Raw genomic sequence first — 20,692 nt, 5'->3', positions numbered from 1 at the left:
TTAACTTCGACGGTCAACATGGACACGGAGCATTTGATTTGTGTTGTGGAATGTTAGCGTACGCAACCGATGATAACAAATACCCTGCGTACGACTTGCCGGCGCAAAACAGTTCGAAAGAGGTTATGGTAGCACACAGACCGTACAGACTGCCATCTGTTGCTACGACGTTCAAGTTATACCGTACACGTTCTCAAGTTCAGATTGAAGAACGCCTTAAATAATAGGCAACTTCTCTGACATATAAGCTGAAACTCGCTTCAAATCTGTGACCCAACAACAGTGACGTCATGACAGACTTTGAAATGAACACCCAGTATAAGTGTTGCTGTAAAATATAGGCTTATTGCTCTAAAAAATTTCCTCTGAAGGATGCTGCTATACAGTGTGTTTTAATACAGGGTGTTGCCTGAAGATGAAGGAGAAGAGCAAAAACGCTGCTCGCAGCCGGCGCGAGAAGGAGAACGCGGAATTCCTGGAGTTGGCCAAGCTGCTGCCGCTGCCCAGCGCCATCACGAGCCAGCTGGACAAGGCCAGCATCATCCGGCTCACCACCAGCTACCTCAAGATGCGCCACGTCTTCCCGGACGGTGAGTCATAATACACTGTACTGCGCATTATAGGGTAATGAGATTCGTTTGCTATTCAACAAAATCCTCAACAACGCGATATCATCAATGTCTTGTCTTCTACAAAACTCATTTATTACAGACTGTTTGCAACAATTAATATTTATTATGAAACCCTTTGTTCTTTATCATCAATTTTATGCGGTTTGGCATGTTGTTCATGAGATTTTCACATTCTTTCTTGATGTCTTCATCCCTGTGCCATATTTGGATAAGTGCTTCTATGAGGCCCACCTTGGTGGTAATCGTTTTTTTTTTTTTTACGATAGACCAAATATTTTCAATTGGATTTGCGTCTGGGCTATTACCTGGCCAGGGAAGGACGGTTACATTATTTTCAGCCAGAAAATTAGTTACTGATCTGGCTTTGTGACAGGGTGCTCCATCCTGCACGAAGACACATTCACCATCAGGGAACCAGTCCCTCATTTGTGGAAAAGTTCGGGTTTCTAGGACTTTTTTTGTACAGATCCTGCCGCATAGAGTCCTACAGAATTATTTTGTGGCTAGTAATTCATGATGATTATTAAAATGTACAAAATGTGGTGCTGAGTGTAATAATTTGCACACGTCTGTATATTACGGCAAGTGTCTTTCCAATTAATTATTTATTTGTAAATGGTGACTCCTTTTATCAAAGAATCATTTATTTGTAGAAGACGAGTCCTTTCCCAGTGAAACATTTTTTTTATAGACGCTTATGGTCCGTTTCTAGAATCTGTAGAATAAGTTTGCACATTTGGGCGGAGTCCATCTGTGCGGGAGTGTATATTGCGGGCAGCATCGGCTCGAGGTCGCTAAGGGGTAAGATGCGCGTGGTAGAAGGTGATATTAACAGGATGTGTTGACAGATTCTCTCTCCCTGCAGTTTTTTTTTTGTAGGTGGAATTTTTTTTATTACAACACAAAACTATACAACTATAGCATTAACAAAAACATTGCAAGCAGACAATGCTTAATAAAATAATGGTCCCAAAACAATGTTGAATAATCTGATTGAGAATCACCTAGTTCAACAAAAGTAAATATTCCTGTAATACGATGCAAGTATTATGCTTCCTACATATTACCAGCCATACAAAAAGAAACATTGTGGCATTGTATATACATTACTTTTACAACCAGTCACTCGCTCGCTTGCTCGCTTCGTTCAAGCAATTCCTCCCCCCAGAACGTCACTGACCCTAGCCCTCCCACATACCACTTGCGCAAAGGTCTTGTTTCGTCTCCTTACTCTACAGATTCCAGAAACGGACCATAGTTCTTCTCTTTAAGAGTTATTTCTTTGTAAATTGTTAGTCCTCCCAATGAGTAACTTCCTTGTAGACGGTGAGTCACTTTCCTAATGAGTTATTTTTATCGACGATGAATCCTTTTGAGAAGCAGTCGTACCATGTTCAAATATGGGTCCCTGTCCCAACAGGTCATACATAAACAAAGCGTTTCTTTCACGATGAGTCACTTCTTCATAGACAGTGTTTTCCTAATTCATTGAGTCATTTATCATACAATGCATCTCTAAACCAATGAGTCATTTCTTCATATCAAGATCTTAATTGAATGAGTCACTTCATAGACGTCGTTTTTTATCTCGATGATTCACTTCGTAGAAGTTGCGTTTTTGTCTCGAGGAGTCATTTCATGGATGTTCTGTATTTATCTCGAGAGTCATTTGATGGATGGTGCGTCTTTATCTCGACGAGTCACTTCATGGATGTTGTATCTTTATCTCGATGAGTCAATTCATAAACGCTGGGTCACTTCGTAATTGAATGACATTCTCCAACTCGCCTCGCTTTACTTAACATGCACTTTCATTGTGCACCTCGTACCAATTCCAAAGTTCTGGTCCGCAGAACCAAAGTGTGTTTTCGAACGGCACTTTTAAAATCTCAATTACAACATAATTTGCATTCAAAATTTAGAGCAATATTATTCCAAAGCCTTCTCAAAACCGCACTGTAACGGTAACTAAGTAACAATAAGTGCACTGTAATAGCCTATTTCAGAATAGTTTTATGTTATGAATAATGGTTTCTCTAGCACCAAGTTTTTGTGTAAGAATTCTAACTTTCAAGACCTAACAACAATACCTGTAAAGACAACAAAAAACACGATCGTGCAAAAAAAAAAAAACATCAGCTTAAATTATACAAAAGATTGTGGGGATCCTCCAAATTGAAAAATGAGCTTCAAGAGGTGACACTAAAAATGTTGAGAAAGAGTGATTTATAATATGTATGTCGACGGGTAACATACGGCTATAAACCAGCGAGATTTTTAAAATGAAGGTTTCCCACTAATTCCTCTACAGTTAGAGTTTTACTAAGAGTTGAGAACAGAACAATGAAGGATGTGGGGAATTTGAGATTTTGCCTGCAAATCCAAGGCGCCTGCTGAAATTGCACATCCATCAAGTAAGCCTACTTACAACCGGTAGGCCACTGGGCGATTCGTCTCTATCTCGAAGTCCTTGAGAAAGGAATGTCCTCACGGCATGAATTTGATAACGAGCGCTGCGTTGAGGTGACAGTCAGCTGTCAGTTGCCATAGCCGAGTTCAGGGAACTTGCTGTTTGTTTTGGATACAAGAGAACAAGCCACGCGCATTAGCTGGAGTGTTTGTTGTAAACAGCGCAGTCAGCCCGCCATTATGTGTTTGCTTACATTATTATCATGCAGCCAATCGCTTGATAACAAACAAATGAAGAGCTCAGAAACAAAGCGCACGCACTTCTCGCATTTCCCGCGCATTTTTAATGAGACTGAGTCTCCTCCATGGTTCTAGGGTTACCATGCCATGACAGCCATTACACCGAAAGCAATGGATTTTGATTATGCAGCAAGTATCGGCCGGGCCATCTTGCCGCAATATAGGTCCGTGGCACATAGAGTACATTACAAAATATAGACCGAACTTCCATTTCAAAACTTCTCGTCTAAATAACTATTTATTTCAATTAAGTTTAATTTAAATTAAAACACATCAATTTAGATATTGAGGGGGAAGATTAAAACCAGCGTTAGTTGTATTTTAGATTTCACTCCCCCTCACCTGCCAGCCTCCCTTTAAATTTCAAGTGGCACTCCTATATTATGGTACTTAAATTTCAAAGAGTATTTTCATTCATTTGTTCTCACATCTTTTGTTTTCCATTGTCGCTTGGCAACCTGAATTATTGTTGTCGATTGTAGGATGGAAAAACAGTTTATTTTGGGTTGTTTTTGTTCAGTCAACTGTCGGATAAAAGAATGATGCTAACAGATAACTTATATTCCCGTCAGTCTAACACCTGGAAATCCGTCAGAAGCCATCAAAATTAAAATAAGATCCACTCAATATATCTAGTCTATACAAAAGTAAAAATAAAATTTTAACACAACTTATTAATCTTAATTAACATAATAATTCATCCACATCATTTGCAGTTTATGTGCTGGGTTGGTGTACGCTCCCCAAAAAAATAAATAATTAAAAACGACAGCAGGTAAACAAGTCAAAAGAGGATGTAAATTGCAATTTCCGCCAGAAAATCCGTCACCCTTCAAAGACTTTTTTTTTTTCCCGTTCGGTACGTTGAAATTCCGTAACTTTTGACGGAATTTTCGTCCAGTTGGCAACACTGATTAGAATGTTGGTCACTCTGTAGAAATTAGCTATAAACAATGTTTTTTTTTTTTTTTTTTTCCAAATGAGGCGCATGAAAACTTAATATTCTGGCTGTTAATGAATAATGGTAGGCCTATTGACTTTAAGGAAAACACAAAATATTTTGTGCGAGATCGTGCATATTTGCTTGGTTTCCGCACAAAACCAATCCGCGGAAAGTCTAAAATTCCACATTCAGTATTCCCAACCTAACACACATAACAATTTCCCTCTTCTTACCGCTTAAGTGACATATTGATTTTACTGCTTTAGGCTTTTAACATATTATTTTTAGAGACGTTCAATATAGTAATAATTATAAACTGGAAACTTACCACTGCAATTTCACCTAAATTGCACTGTTAATTATTGTTATTAAATATTTGCAAAAATTAAGTAAACTCTACAACTCCACTGAAGTTACTGCATTCGTGATGCAAGTAACATTAAGGAAGCCGTGAAAAAATCAACAAGATTCCAGACTCATCATAGACTGGGGGGAAAAAAAAGACAGACATATATCACGGCCTGCTGGAGTATAGTAAACACAAAAAACATTTTAAAGCAACAATGTTGAAGATAGATAATTTTGTTTTGCAAATTTGCCGTCATTGAACAGAAACCAAGATGGAGATTTCATTGCAACTAATTAGAAATTCCTCTTTGAGGTATGTAATAAACGATCTTCGCACAAAATAATGTACGATACACGAGCGGTATGTTTTCTTTCAATTCTCGGAAATTAAAAAAGCTCAACTACGTTTCGCTTTTTCAAACTTTTCCTCGAACATGAAAACTTCAACATACCGCTCTTGTAACGCATATTACTAATCTTTTACAAGCTCTTTTTTCAACATACATATTGCCCTCGCTGTTAGTAAAACAGCTGACACATGAAACAAATTATCTACCACGCGCTTAGCGTATTGAGAACGTATTGAATACGACACCCGTTTTCATGGAACTGAATTGGAACCGAATATGATTCGATCCTACTTTTTAGGTGTATCGACCTTGAGACTCAGACCGAATTGAATCCCCGTTGTCGTGAAGATTTCAATAAGGTAAGTGTATTCAGATCGATCTGAATACTCCATGAAAACGTCGTAAGTGATGACACAAATCTCTCGTGCTTCAGTATCACATTGAAACTGGAATGAATTCTACAGCAACTTCATTATAAATTTTATAGTCATTTTATTTTATGTCTTCCCAAACGAATCAGACTGCAAATAAAATGATGACAATAACAATAATGGTGTTTACCTGAGGTTTCCAATGCAAAAAGCTAACGAAATAACACTGTTAAAATTTTATCCTTCAGATGAAATGTCTGCGTGATACTATAAAGACAATAACAGTAAGTAGTGGTGTTATAATGTTCATTGAAATAGTACAGAAAGTGATGGTGACGTTACGTTCTTTCTTTCTTTTTTTTCTCTCGCTGTTATTTATACCCGCTTTAACATCTCTGGTCACATTGCGAGTTAATCTTTGATTGAAATCCGAAGGCTTGTGTACTATTGTTGAGACTGGTTCTATTGTTGTGAACTAGATGGCGACTGTATAATTATGTATTACTAATTTGTTATGAATATGATTTTACATTACTAACGCACAATTGTACAGTGACCTGGAAATCATTTTATTCAGTGACTACGTGCAGCACTTACGTAAAAATTATCTTCAGAAACTACAAACACACCCTAATCCATTTATTAAACCATAATTACACATAGCATTCAGTGAACAATCAAGTGATGTTAACTTTTCTGCAAATATCATTGACTCTGAAAGTTCACCTACATGCCCAGCTTACCAGTCTCCGTTTCTGATGGAGAAGATGGTCACACTTCATTTACGTACTCATGTTTTACTAAGCAACATTCTTGTTAAGGCAGGGTCCACGTGACCTGGAACTTGTGATGACATGTAAGCTATCTTTATTGATACCACCAAATAAATAAATAAATAAATAAATAAATAAATAAATAAATAAATAAATAAATAAATAAATAAATAAATAAAATAAAATAAAAATGAATATGATTTCGGTGATGAATGAGGCCGGTGATATTCAGGGATGTTGTGGTCCGAATTTCCTGGCATTTGCCTTACGGTTGAGAAAAAACCTGAGGAAACCTCAACAGCAAATTCAACCCGACCGGGAATCGAACCCGGGCTCTCTGCGTAAGAGACCAGCCTGCTGGTGGTCTTTTCGTTCTTATTTAGTTCAATTCATGTGTAAACAGTTAACACCTGTACAGTGCATTAAAGTAGGCTAAGTGGACGGTAGCGTAATCTCAAGATAACATTGTAGGCTTACTTTTTCTACATTCACCACGCACAAGAATCATATCAGCATCGGTAAAGACCGTATTTTCTAAATATCCATTACACTTTACTTGAATAGAAATAAAACAGCAATCCTGTTGTGTGGTTTGTTCGCCCCTGGCCGCGAGTGCAATGTGCAAGTGCATAAGATGCATTCTGAGAAGCGGCGTGCATTGTCATGGAAACGCTACACCGAACAGGTGGCTCGTAATGCAACACATGCGATGTGAGTTACCTGCTGGCCATGTCTGCACAGCCCGCGAAGAGGACGAATATAGCAGAGTGAAGAAGTTTCGAAGAAGAAGTACAGTAAGAGGTGAAGAAATAGAACAGGAAATAGTTGCAAGTCGAAGTTGAATAACATTAGAGGAGGAGAAGAACAGATGAAAGAAGGCGGAAGAAGAATTGTTAAGGAAACGGCGGACAAAAAATTAAAATGAAGGCTAAGAAAAGGAGTGGACAAAGCTGTGGAGAGAAAATATTAAGAAGAAATGAAAGAGGAAGAATATATGGAAAAGAATGAGGGTTAGGAGATGTGGACGAAGATGGAGAAGATAATAACAAAGATTATGAACGAGATGGAAAAATCGATAGGTGCAAATATTGTCTTCCCCCTGTTATCCTCTTCTTCCCTGTTGTCCTTATTTCTCCTGTTCTCCATATCTTTCCCTTGTTACTGTTGTGGTTCCCCTGTTCTCCTTATCTTCTCCTGTTCTGATCGTCCTTCCCTGTTATCTTTGTCTTTCCCCTGTTACCCTAGTCTCCCTCTGCTCTCCTTGTTCTTCCCATTTCTGCTTGTCTTCCACTTGTTATCCTTGTCTGTACCCTGTCGTCCTTGTATTCCCCCTGTTCTCGTCTTCCCCTTATTCTTCTTGTAGAAGTAACAGAAAAAAAGAAAAATGAGATCATAGAGAATAGTCTACGAAAAATAAGAATAGGGGAAAACAAGAAAAATAAAAAAGAAGGAAAAGAAAGTTGATGATGATGATGATAATGATGATGATGCATGTTTCCTGGCGAAATTTTCCGAGTCCGCGACCTAGAACCTGGATTTCTCAGCAGCTATGCAATTTTAATTGCAAATTCCATTTCAACAACGCTCAACAACTGATGACAAGATCCCACAGGGCTGCCGATGGCCCGGAGTCGCCACGCCTGAGAGCGAACTAATGACCCCCGGGTCAAGGCTTTTTCATTAGGTGACAATGCAACCCGGAGCCAATCGCGCCCGTCACGTCTGATGTGTCTGCGTAGATATGAAGTGAGGACAGTCCGAGATACCAGATAGCCTTCACGGTTTGTGAAAACATCGATAGCATCGGACACACAGAGGCAAGACGTGCCTGACGTCCAGAGCCTTCATTAATAGATCCTCAACTGCGCCGTCCCGGAAGACCTCCGCACTCCAAGAATGAATATTGCGACAGTGGGTTTTGTTGTGTGACGATCACAAAGCAATAGGCTGAGATGTAGATAAGGACTTGATCACCATTAAGAAATGCAGTGGAGAAGGGACTGACAGTGTGTTAAGAGAAGGGAGAAAACCGTTGTTCGCCTCACTTGGCATCGTGCATACTCTCCTCGCAGATAGATATCGAAAAAAAGCTCAAGAACATCTTCAGCTGAAATGACAAACATCTTGGAGATTTATAATAATAATAATAATAATAATAATAATAATAATAATAATACGAAAAATTATTGGGTGGGCTCCGCCCCATATAATTTGGCGCCACTGTTTGTCGCTCTTCTTCCCCCCTCATGTGGTAACTATCAGGTTACGATCATTTTTGGCTTTCCCCTTCAAAATTCTGTAGCTAATGTTTCTTGATATGGAAATGCGAAAATCGGAGTGAGATAAGTAGCCGACAGGCTTGGAGCTGACTTAGACATTCCTCAACCCCAATTTCCTTTGCAAGAACGCGCTTTCCCGTACCTTTCAAATGTTTCTCCTCCAATTACCCCCAATCTTTCATTCATTCACTCCCCCACTCATTCATTCATTCTTTCGTTCGAGATTTTTCACACATTTATGAAAATATGACTAGCTATATATGCAATTAAATACTCTTGCATAGTACTGTGTGGAAGAAAGTACCTATTGTGCTTTATTTACTTTAAGGGGTTAGGTACAACTTACAACAGTAAATTTTTTTTAAATATTCAACATTTTTTCCCCTCCATTACTGTATCTTGTACAATAATGAAAATTGGTACGTTTCTGCTATATAAAAAATATTTTTACGATTAAAAACATTTATATATTTTTTTCAAAATTCAAAATGGTGGCAGTTCATTGTGCAGTGATGAAGCGTTTCCCCTCATAACTCAAAATTTTTTATTTTATTGATGAAACTCATGTTTACAATATCATGCTCTTTCAACTACATTCCTTAATAAATAATATTTTTTTTTTATTTTGTGTTAGAAGAAAATACTGATATTTGACCATTTTTTAAAATGAATGTATTTTTTATCAGATAATCTATCAAAGATAGAGAAGTGATCTTGCATCATATTGTAGATACGACATGCACAAATACACACAAGAAATTTAATCTCAGAATGTTGGATAGTTTTTGAGTTATGTGGGAAACACTTCACCACTGTACAGTGATAATTTTTTTAAATCGTAAAAATATTTTTTTCATATAGCAGAAGGACAGTGTTTTACACATACTAATTTTCATTATTGTACAAGATACAGTAATGGAGGAAAAAATGTTGAATATTTCCCAAATTTTATTGCTGTAAGCTGTACCTAACCCCTTAATTGGAATACAGGTAGTCTATAGGGCAGGCGTTTCACGCAGTCATAGGGATTTCTTTAAATCTCCTGTCCTGTGACTTTTTAAATATGGCGGCTTCATATCCTGCCCCTTTGCATTCAACATGAGCTTGTCAACAGTTCCTTGTGGGGAAAAAAAAGAACCGCAGGGCCGAACAGAATTAAACGTCAAGGGTTATTTACTGCCAACTGCTTGGCCTCACATCCATATGGCTTAGCAGATGATCATTCAACCAGAATGGAGGTATCGTGTAGTCAGTGCGATAATTCCCCAGCCGTTATACCTGGTTTTCGAGACCCAATTTCGCTATCTATCGTAGGTCCCCAAAATTCATCGCGATGCTGGGCGGGCAACGGTCCCATACACTGGCAGAAATTACATGAAAAAATTATTTCCCCATAAAGACTCGAACCAGTGATTGTACCGTAACGCCAGTGCAACGCCTTAGACTACACAGCTACTGCGCGGGACTCAATGGAAATATACTAAGTAGCAATACATGAAGTAACGTGAAAAATGAATTTTCGTGCCCTACAGTTTACATAACAGCGGCTCATCTGTGACGGGAATTCTCCTGTTCTACGTTAGGCCCATAACACACTTGCAGAGTTTTCGCCAGCGAGAAATGTGTTGCGAGAAAATTAAAAAATTGATAACATGGATTCAAATGGACGTCCACACACTGGAAGAGATCCTCGCTCGAGGCAAAAACCTCGCGCGAGCTTCTCGCTGGAATCGGTAGCCCAGCGAATTTTCTTGACACATTTATCAAAGATGTTTGTCATTTATACTCTTTATGACGATTGAATGTAGAGAAAGATATCACAGGTGGCGATGAATTGTATTGTTTTTATTTGAAAATGAGGAAAGATGGCTGATAATTGCAGTCAGAAACTTATCGAACTTGTACGATGTCACCCGTAGGCCTATTTATATGATACACGGGATGAAAACTATAAAAACACGAAACTTAAAGAAGAAATCTGGAGACAAATATCAGATTATCTGAAAATAAATAGGGCTATATTTCATTTTGATGAGATTTAATAGTAGGCCTATTAATTAGACTTTTGAAATAATGTATCTATATGTCTTAACAGTTTATATAATTTTAATCAGAATATAGCAAAGAATCCTCTATCATATCATGAATAGCAAAAAACTTTGGTCCATTCAACCTGAAATAACGCCTAAACGTATCATCATTCAAATCGAAACCAGTGTCCAAAACTCGCCCTTATTTTCGTAAGATACAATGTGATTTTCAGATATGTCTGGCTTTAATTTTAGGCCTACTTTTTCTTTTCATTAACAAAATATGTTCATGTAACTCCATTTCCTCATCATCTGAATACTCAGATTCAACGTAGCGTTCGTACGTAATTTGTAAAGTACGACAATATACTTACAGGTTATATATTCAAGTACGACAATATACGTAAATACATAACCTATAATATTTCCCCCAACGAGTGATTACTATAATCAGAAAAATGCTTTCTGCATGAAGGCAGTGCATAGATGATCATAGCGAGGTGTGATCTGTGATAGCGAGAACTCGCCAAGTGTGTGGAGGAAGGCTCTTCGCCTCTTTCTCGCAACACATTTCTCTCTAGCGAAAACTCTTCAAGTGTGTTACGGGCAGTAGTAGTAGTAGTAGTAGTAGTAGTAGTAGTAGTAGTAGTAGTAGTAGTAATAGTAGTAGTAGTAGTAGTAGTAGTAATTTTTTCAGTGCTGGAAAGTTTCGCTACCATTTACCAAGCACATTGCACAACTTTATTCTCTCAACCGTGGTATTCCTTGTTTGCATTCATGTACGCGTCTTGGATACAAGCTATATCACGTCCGCATTATCTGCGTAGTATACACGGAACTGAGTTTTTACATCGAAATGCCATTAAATTGCTTTTCTGTTCCCGAGATGCTCGTACAGCAGAAAATGGTTCAGGCTTTATTAAAGTTATTTGCACACACTGGAAACAACAAAATGGCGGCACTTCGAGTAGCTACTACTCGTCGTTAAGTGCCGAATTAAACGAACAAACAATATAACAAAATGAGCGCAATCTGATGTTCATTCAAATGGCGGCCGTGGGAACGCGTTGCCATGGTGACTTGCAGAGTGCGCAGGCGCCGGCGCTTCAAAGCGCAGGAGCGAGAGTCTGCAGTGAGTGACTTGTCCAATTTGTAATCTGCTTACAATCCGGATATAATGGACGTTTGAAAGACTCTCCAAGTCAGGGGTGTCCACACACAGTCCGCGAAGAGTTTCGTTCCTTCCAACAGTTGAAGACCGGCCAGAAATTAACGCATAATCGAGTAACGAATTAAGTAGTAAATACTTCAGACAGTATTTGTTGTTATTATTATTATTATTATTATTATTATTATTATTATTATTATTATTATTATTATTATTATTATTATTAGCCATTTATAAGTATTACCACCACCACAACCACCTCTGATTAGGCCTACCAGTATGTTACATTTCTACAAGGCAAACCCTAGTAATGCCGCATTTCGATTATTGTGACGTTTTGTTAATTGACCTAAATTCTGAACTGTCAGTCAAGTTCAGCGAGTTCAGAATATGTGCGTCAGATACGTGTGCAACATCCGACGATATGATCACATATCACCGTCCTTCGCAAGTCTTTCGTGGCTCCGACTTAAAGAACGTAGAACTTTACACACTTTGTCTTTACTCTTTCGAATTCTGCACACTTCAACACCAAATTACCTTTCGTCTCGTTTCTCTTATCTATACTCTAACCACGACGTAAATACCAGATCACTTATCTGTGGAACGCTAAGTATACCTCTTCATAGAACATCTCGTTATTCATCATCTTTTACAGTATCCACCTCGCGTCAATGGAATTCCCTGTCACAAAGTATTAGGGGCTGCAAGACAATAAACACCTTTAAGAACAGCTTAAAAGATAACCTTATTAGCATTTCACTCCAATCATACTGACTTAAACTATCACTGTCTACATTGTTACTCCTTCCTTTAGACATCATCCTGATAGTGCTGTATTTTCAAAATTGTCTCATAATAATCTCTTTCTATTATCTAACATTATTTGAAATATATTAACATTCTATGTATTTTGGCTTAATTCTGCTGCACAGTTTATTTCAGTGTTTAATTAATAGTTCATAGTATTTTGTTGTTTAATTCGTAAATAACTCTTGTATACACGTAACTCTCATCTAAATCAAATTGTTGAATTCTTTTTAAGTTCATGCATATGTATCTATACTTTTTGCTGGTTGAGTGGAAGAGAATGCCTTACGGCCTTAACTCTGCCAGCTAAAATAAATTATTATTATTATTATTATTATTATTATTATTATTATTATTATTATTATTTATCCTTCTTTTCAGATAGACCCTATGTAGTAAATGTAACATAGGCCCTAATAAAGAGAAAATTACTTCTAATCACTAAATTGTACAGCAATATGCCCGGGTTAAATCCCAAATCTCTCCGCAGTCCCTATGAAGAGAAGGCATATAATATGTCACTGTTAATAGTGATTCGTCCGTCGAATGGAGATGTTAAGCCTGGCGGGTGCTATTCGACAGGAGTAGGCTACGTGTCGACACCGGATTTCCCCCTTCTCCTGTCCTCACTATCATCATCATCCTCACCCATTCCCTACATTACACTTACACATACACTCACCCTAGTACACGATATAACTCTTCACATATACGGTACACATCATGTAGGCTATAACGTGGCCCACCGAAGTGGTGTGCAACTTGAAACATGGATCACAGTATCCGCAGTATGTGGAACCCGAATCACGCAAGTGCATTTCTGGATTCGCCCATACGTGCTACATGCCCTGCCCATCTCAAACGTCTGGATTTAATGTTCCTAATTATGTCAGGTGAAGAATACAATGCGTGCAGTTCTGCGTTGTGTAACTTTCTCCATTCTCCTGTAACTTCATCCCTCTTAGCCCCAAATATTTTCCTAAGAACCTTATTCTCAAACACCAAACACCCTTAACTTATGTTTCTCTCTCAAAGTGAGAGTCTAAGTTTCACAACCATATAGAACAACCGGTAATATAACTGTTTTATATTGATGTACTGAAACATTACGCCTCGGCCTCCCCAAAGGTCTTTTTCCCTCCGGCCTCCCAACTAACACTCTATATGCATTTGTGGATTCGCCCATACGTGCTACATGCCCTGCCCATCTCAAACGTCTGGATTTAATGTTCCTAATTGTGTTAGGTGAAGAATACAATGCGTGCAGTTCTGTGTTGTGTAACTTTCTCCATTCTCCTGTAACTTCATCCCTCTTAGCCCCAAATATTTTCCTAAGGTTTTCGTACACCCTTAACCTCTATTCTGTGGAATAACGGTTAGCATGCCCGACCGTGAAACGAGCGGATCGTGGTTGGGACAAATGATCTGGTTGAGGTTTTCCCTCAAACCATTAAGAACGAAAATGCTGTGTAACTTTCTTCGCTCGACTCATTTCGCTGGCATTATCACCTTCGTCTCATTCAGACGCTATACAACCGTAACAGTTGAAAAAGCGTTGTAAAGTAACCAATCAGAAATTGTAAAGTAAAAATCTCTCTCAAAGTGAGAGCTAAGTTTTACAAACATAAAAAACAACAATTCTAACTTTTATTTGTTTAAAGCACAATGGATGAAATAAAGCTTCTCAACTGAATAATAGCAGGCATTTCCCATAGTTAGATACAAGTAGAAATAAAAAATAAAACGATACTGTAAAGTGTAACAGGAAATAGACTAAACCGTGGAGATATGGCATGAATAATATTGTTCTCGTAAAACCTTGTGCAAGTAGCCTGTAATTACTATTTCACTCTCCGGTGATGCCGCTGACATTTAGCCGATCTGAGTTGCAATCACTGAACGGGTCTGTTTCAAACGCTCTCTGTTCACAGGCCTGGGCGACGCGTGGGGAGCGGCCCCGCCCCCTGCGAATCCCCGGGAGTCCTGCATCAAGGAGCTGGGATCGCACCTCCTGCAGGTAAGAACATCTGGAAAGCAGGGAGGCACGATTCCTCGCTGACCGGCAAGAACCCTGTGTTTCCATTTCTTTAATCGCTGCGAGTGAAGGGTTAAAACTGTGATGGCAGAGATTTCCGGTTCCATACCACAATCCCACCAATTCTACATAATCAGATTATATTGCCATTCCTGACCGTGAAACATACGGGCCCGAATTCAATTACTGGTTGGGACAAGTTACCTTGAGATTCTTTTCGGGGTTTTCCCCTCAACCATTGAGAGCAAATGCTGGGTAACTTTCGGCGCTGGACCCTGGACTCATTTCACTTGTAAGGTAACCGGGGGTAATAAGGCCCACCTAAGGAATAAAACGTTCTTTCTTTGAAAAGGAGACGTTTAGCAATTTTTAAATAATGGAATAACATACTTTTATAGTTATCCTATAATATTTTACTTCAAATAAATATTCAAACAGTCACATAAATGCTGTGAGCAATGAAAATTAACATCATGTCACTGGGCCTTATATCCTGCTGTGACAGATAATAAGGCCACAATAAAGAATATAAGTACTGAACACAATTTGGGCATACGAAGTCTTCAGTTTTTTCCTCAGTGAGACCTACACATTCATCGTGCACCCAATATTCACAAGACACACACACATGCATATCTACAACAATTCTCTTCGCAGACAGAACACATTCGCGTCCCCTGGATGTTTACAAATCCTGAAGTTGATGCTTCATCCAATGCTCTTTCTGCATTAGGAATTGTCAGTCTTTCGTTTGTTTCATTTCTTGCAAAAACGTTTGTGCTTCAGAGTTTGAACTTTATAATTTAGGGACTTCTATGAACTTGTGGGCGTTTCCACGTATTTATTTCATGGGCCTTATTTCCTGCTCTGTTACTTCGCGCCAATTTCAATTTATGGAGTGTTCATATGCTCATTAGCGAAAGTTTCACGATAGCCCCAAACTTCTTAATGTTTACACAATAACGTGCATTTAATATTATATTAATAACACACAGTAAAACGATTAAATATTAACTTAAATTTTGCAAAATTTTATAATGAAAGTAGAAATAATCACACATAACTTGTTGCCACCAGTCAGCTACCAACAAGAACGAGAATCTAATTTCTTCATGGCTCACTCGAATGCAAGAAGAAATAGGTGTTAAGAGCTGTTGCTCTCTATTGCAAAAGTGTATAACTAGGTAGTGGACCTTATAACATGCTGGGCCTTAATACACTCAGGTACCTTATTATGACCTTCATCTCACTGAGACGCTAGATAACCATAGCATTTGATAAAGCGTCGTAAAATAACCAATTAAAATATATCCTGCCAAACAACACTATAATATATTCTGCAATAAGGTTTCATGTATGACCAGCCTAGTTATGAAAATTTTCCAGAAAATGTCTCCTTATTAAGCCATTTTTTTTTTAGTTTATTGCTTTTCCTAAATATTATAAACAGGGAACGGATTTATATGGACTAAAAATATATGAAATATGTAAATATATATGTAGTTATTTTTACCAAAATATGGAATTAAATATGGATTTTTACCAAAATATGGAATTAAATATGGACTTAAAATTATAAAAAAATGACTATGTACGTTAAATATTGGTACATTTTAATCAAACTAAACAAAAAATATAATGGACGTACCTTATCTTCCAATGTAGTTTCAACAAAACACAATTTTTATTGTCTGTTACCATAACAATAGGTTACAAACATTTCTTTCAAGTGCTGAAAAGTGAATCTTCTTCTATTGTCTCTGAGGATAGATTTATACTGACTAAAAGAGCGTTCGACGTCACAAGAAGTAACTGGTACATAATTCAATTTCACAATGTCTGCTGGGGATAAGTCCAAGTTAATCTTCACTGTTGATTCACCACTCATCACAGCAACAACCTTTTGTAGTTCTTCATATCCAGGGTTTTTTGAAAGTACAGTGTCCACCTTAGCTCTTACTGCATCTGCAACTTTACCTCTACCACGATTCAGTTGTTCCACAGTACTATTTATAATTTCAAAACTTTCAGATAGTGAAAGGTGCCTATTTTGGAGACTTTTGAGCGTTTTTATGATGCATGAAAATGTATGCTGAATGTGAGCTAAGTCATTCTTCACACTTATGTCACAGGTAACTGTTTTCGCAGTATCAATTGAGACTGCATCTTCAGAGTCCAATGCAAGGAGAACATTGTTAATAGAGTCTATATGTTCGGCATAATATTCAACTGCTTCTAGCCATGTACCCCATCTAGTTAAAATTGGCTTTGGTGGCAATGGAATTTCAGGGTACATTTCTTTCAACACGTTAACTCTACTGGGAGCTTTGAGAAATACTTTTTTCACTGATGAAATCAACAAATCTACTTTAGGGAAATTGTCTCTGACCACTTCTGCCACACGATGAAATGCATGCGCCACACAAGTAAAATGAGTCAATTTAGGATATACAACAGATAATGCTTGTCCAGCTTTGACCATATAAGGGGCAGCATCGCTAATAAAGAATAACACATTATCGTACATAATACCCTTTGGCCACAGGATACCCATAGCTTCGTTGAACAGTTTAACTATAGTTTTGTTATTGCACTTTTCTAGAACATCACAATGTAAAAGAATTCGTTCAGAATATTGTTCACTTAACAAACCGATAACTACATTACCAACAAGTCTACCTTCTTTGTCGGGAGTCTCATCAATGGAAACCCAAATTGAACTATCTTTAATTTCATCTCTTATCTTCTGTATTGTCTCATCGTAGATGGATGGAGCATACGTCTTCCTAAGTGTTGACTCATCCGGGATTGTATGTTGAGTATATTTTTCAAGGAATTCCCTGAAGACCTTATTCTTTAGTTTGTAGAGAGGAATATCAGCAGAGATGAGAGAACGGCACAGGTCGATGTTAAACTCAGATCTTACATTCGATGTTGTTGGTTGTGTTAAAAACAATTGTCTCTGCTTGGAATTTAGTTGTTTGTTGGCCTGATGTTTACTAGTTGTAATGTGTTGTTGCACCAGGAACTTTTGTGTAGATGATACTGCACACTGACACAAATTACAAAATAATATTTTATTGTCAGTTGATAAACCATCTTCTTTAAATTCTGAAATGTAACTTGTTAGTTTTGATTTTAAATTGACTGAATGACGTACTTTTGGCATATTTACCGTCTTTATAGTATGATTTACAAAACTGAACCTATGTGTACTCTGACTGGCATTTAACTGTTGAGCTGCACAACTGAAGTCTGTTAAAAATTTTAAATTAAATTAATACAGTTTTGTAACTTACTTTCCCATTGTTGATAGGACTGCTAATTTTCAAATAACTCTGATGTTAAAGGGATTACTGAACATGTGTTTAAATCTCTATTGTTGAAATGTATTTTTAAAAGTTAATGGAATTTTGTTTTGTTTTATTGTTAAACCTAATATAATATGGACTGTTTTATATGAAATATGGAAAATACATGGAAATTAACGAAAATATGTACTAAACTCTAAAATATGGAAAAATATGGAAAATAAAAGTAGGATTTTTCAACCCTACACATTGTGAAACATAAAGATAATGCAAAATATAAATTATATTAGCTTTATAAGTAAATATGTATTTACATATAAATCCTTTCCCTGCTTATAAATATAGCTACTCATTTATAAATTTTCCTGAAAAATTTCGCCTTAGCAAGCATTTTTTTTAGTTTATTGACTCTACAAGACCTAACAAATGTAGGCCTAATCATACAATTTTCACTCATCTCTTATCATGATGGGTAGATATTGCCTTCATTTACAAAACACTATGACACAAAACTGTACATGTTGAATTCAAAATGGATCAGGACAGATTGACTCCACAAAACAGTTTTCTCAGACAGTCATAGACCACATTCGACAGGACGTAGGACTTGGCACTTGCTATGGGTAGGCTGTATGAGTCAGAGGTGTGAATACACTGTAAAGGATGAAGTGGGGAGTACAGACATAACAAATCACGAAACACATTATACTATGCTACTAGGTTCAAAAAGTTCCCGGAATTTTACTATCATTTTTCGTATTAATATATAACAAGGGATATTATACATTTGTTTTGTTGGTAACATTCATGATGTCATTTCCTTAAAGTTTGCTGATAATGGCAATTATTGGTTTTGAGTTGTAGGCAATTGTTTATCATACTGTTTTGTTTGTTCGTCGCATTTTGTAATTACGTCCACAGAGCAAAGTACAAACATCAAGTTCTGTGTTTTGCTGGGGACATGATCAGTATGGCTGATGAAGATGGTGATTTCTTAAACAAAATGAAACTGGTGCTACTTGTACGACCCAGTCCCTAAACGACAGTAATCTGAGTGGAAATCGAAAACATCTCCTCGGAAGCAAAAATTTCCTAGGGACACTTCCAAAGGCAAAGTTATTTTAAATGTTATGTTTTATTTAACGACGCTCGCAACTACAGAGGTTACATCAGCATCGCCGGATGTGCCGGAATTTTGTCCCGCAGGAGTTCTTTCACATGCCAGTAAATCTACTGACATGAGCCTGTCGCATTTAAGCACACTTAAAGCAAAGTTATGTTGGAAGTTTTCTTCGACTCTCAGGGTCTCATGCACCATGAGTTCATTCCAGAAGGTCGTACTGTAACGAAAGAATTGTACGTAGAAACCCTCCGTCGCCTCTGGGACGCAGTGAGAAGGAAACGTCCAGAAAAGTGGGTAGAAAACAACTGGTTCCTTATGCATGTGACAACGCACCTGCTCATCGCGCAATTATTGTAAAGAATTTTCTTGCCAGGCACAACATAACTGCTTTGGATCACCCACCATAATCTCCTGATCTCTCACCACCTGATTACTTTCTGTTTCCCCGTCTGAAAAGTCATCTGAAAGAACGGAGATTCAATGCTGAAGAGGTTATCGCAAACGCGACGAGAGCACTAAGACGGGTTTCACAAAATGGCTTCCAGGCCTGCTTCCAGGAACTCTACACGCGTTGGCAAAAGTGTGTTGTTGCGGAAGGCAACTATTTTGAAGGAAATGCTGTAGAATAGTGTTTAAGGTACGTTGTTTCTATGATGCTAGCAAATTCCGGGAACTTTTTGAACCTAGTATGTATTAATGTTTCCTCAGCCAACAATATTTTAAAATAACAGGCATACATCGCCCCATGTGGAGTTGTAAACCGTTCAGATTAGATGGGTAAGCTTATCGGAAAATGATATGCCTCAGTGCTTTGTTTCTTAATAAATATGAATGTTACGGCAAGAAAACGTGACAATGGCCTTTGTTTGGAGCCAGCGTTGACACGGCCATGAAGGCTCCGTCTGATAAGCTGGTGGCTAATGAGAATACTGAGTGAGAAATACACATATGTGCAGGTATAGAGACTCCAAGCAACAGAATGAAGAAAGCAACAATTTAGTCTGGCTGAAAAAAATTACGGAAAAATGTAGCAGACATTTTTTTCAAATTTTGAATTTGATCAGCCGCTTGAGACGGATATATTAAGAAACATTTATTTATTTCGAGGGCCCGTCTGATATTGTATATGCCCCAATATTTTCCACATTGTCTCCTGCTTGTCGGTCAGCTCTGCGGTTTCGCGAGACGTTTTCATGTAAAGGCATCTTGCGATGTTGACGATATTTGTGTGCAAAGCATATTATAATTACTGTTGAGGTGACAAACAGCTGGTCGAAAAAATTCAGCTACTGGGGAAGATTTTCCTCGATTAATTCCGCTTCCCCTGTTATTCCACCTTACTCCATAATTCATAATCACCCTGTCACTCGAGTGACAGCGGCAGAGACCTATTTCACAACGCCTTCTTATTCATGAAGTAACTTCCACGGCATTCATGGCAGATGTTCTATGTACCAAGCAACTACAAGCACGGTCTGGAATTTACGTAGACGCTTCAATAATAATAATAATAATAATAATAATAATAATAATAATATATTCACTCAATTATCTGTGATTCAGGTTCTGGCTGATAATAATAATAATAATAATAATAATAATAATAATAATAATAATAATAATTTATTTTAGCTGGCAGAGTTAAGGCCGTAAGGCCTTCTCTTCCACTCAACCAGTAAAAAGTGTATATACATATGCATGAACTTACAAAGAATCCAACAATTTGATTTAGATGAGAGTTACATGTATACAAAAGTTATTTACAAATTAAACAACAAAATACTATGAACTATTAATTAAACACTGAAAT

At 37.6% G+C, this 20,692-nt stretch overlaps 1 protein-coding gene across 1 annotated transcript in view; it reads left to right on the top strand.

Moving 5' to 3' along the window:
* Positions 1-406: 406 nt before the first annotated feature.
* sim (single-minded) overlaps positions 407-20,692 on the top strand; it is an 80,113-nt gene continuing 59,827 nt past the window's right edge. Inside the window, exons 1-2 of the mRNA XM_069824766.1 lie at positions 407-590; positions 14,345-14,430. Coding sequence (XP_069680867.1) covers positions 416-590; positions 14,345-14,430 — 261 coding nt within the window. The 5' untranslated portion in view covers positions 407-415. The remainder of the gene's footprint in view (positions 591-14,344; positions 14,431-20,692) is intronic.

This window comes from Periplaneta americana, chromosome 4, assembly GCF_040183065.1.
Source record: "Periplaneta americana isolate PAMFEO1 chromosome 4, P.americana_PAMFEO1_priV1, whole genome shotgun sequence".
NCBI lineage: Eukaryota > Metazoa > Arthropoda > Insecta > Blattodea > Blattidae > Periplaneta > Periplaneta americana.
This window is presented reverse-complemented; position numbering and strand designations above follow the sequence as displayed.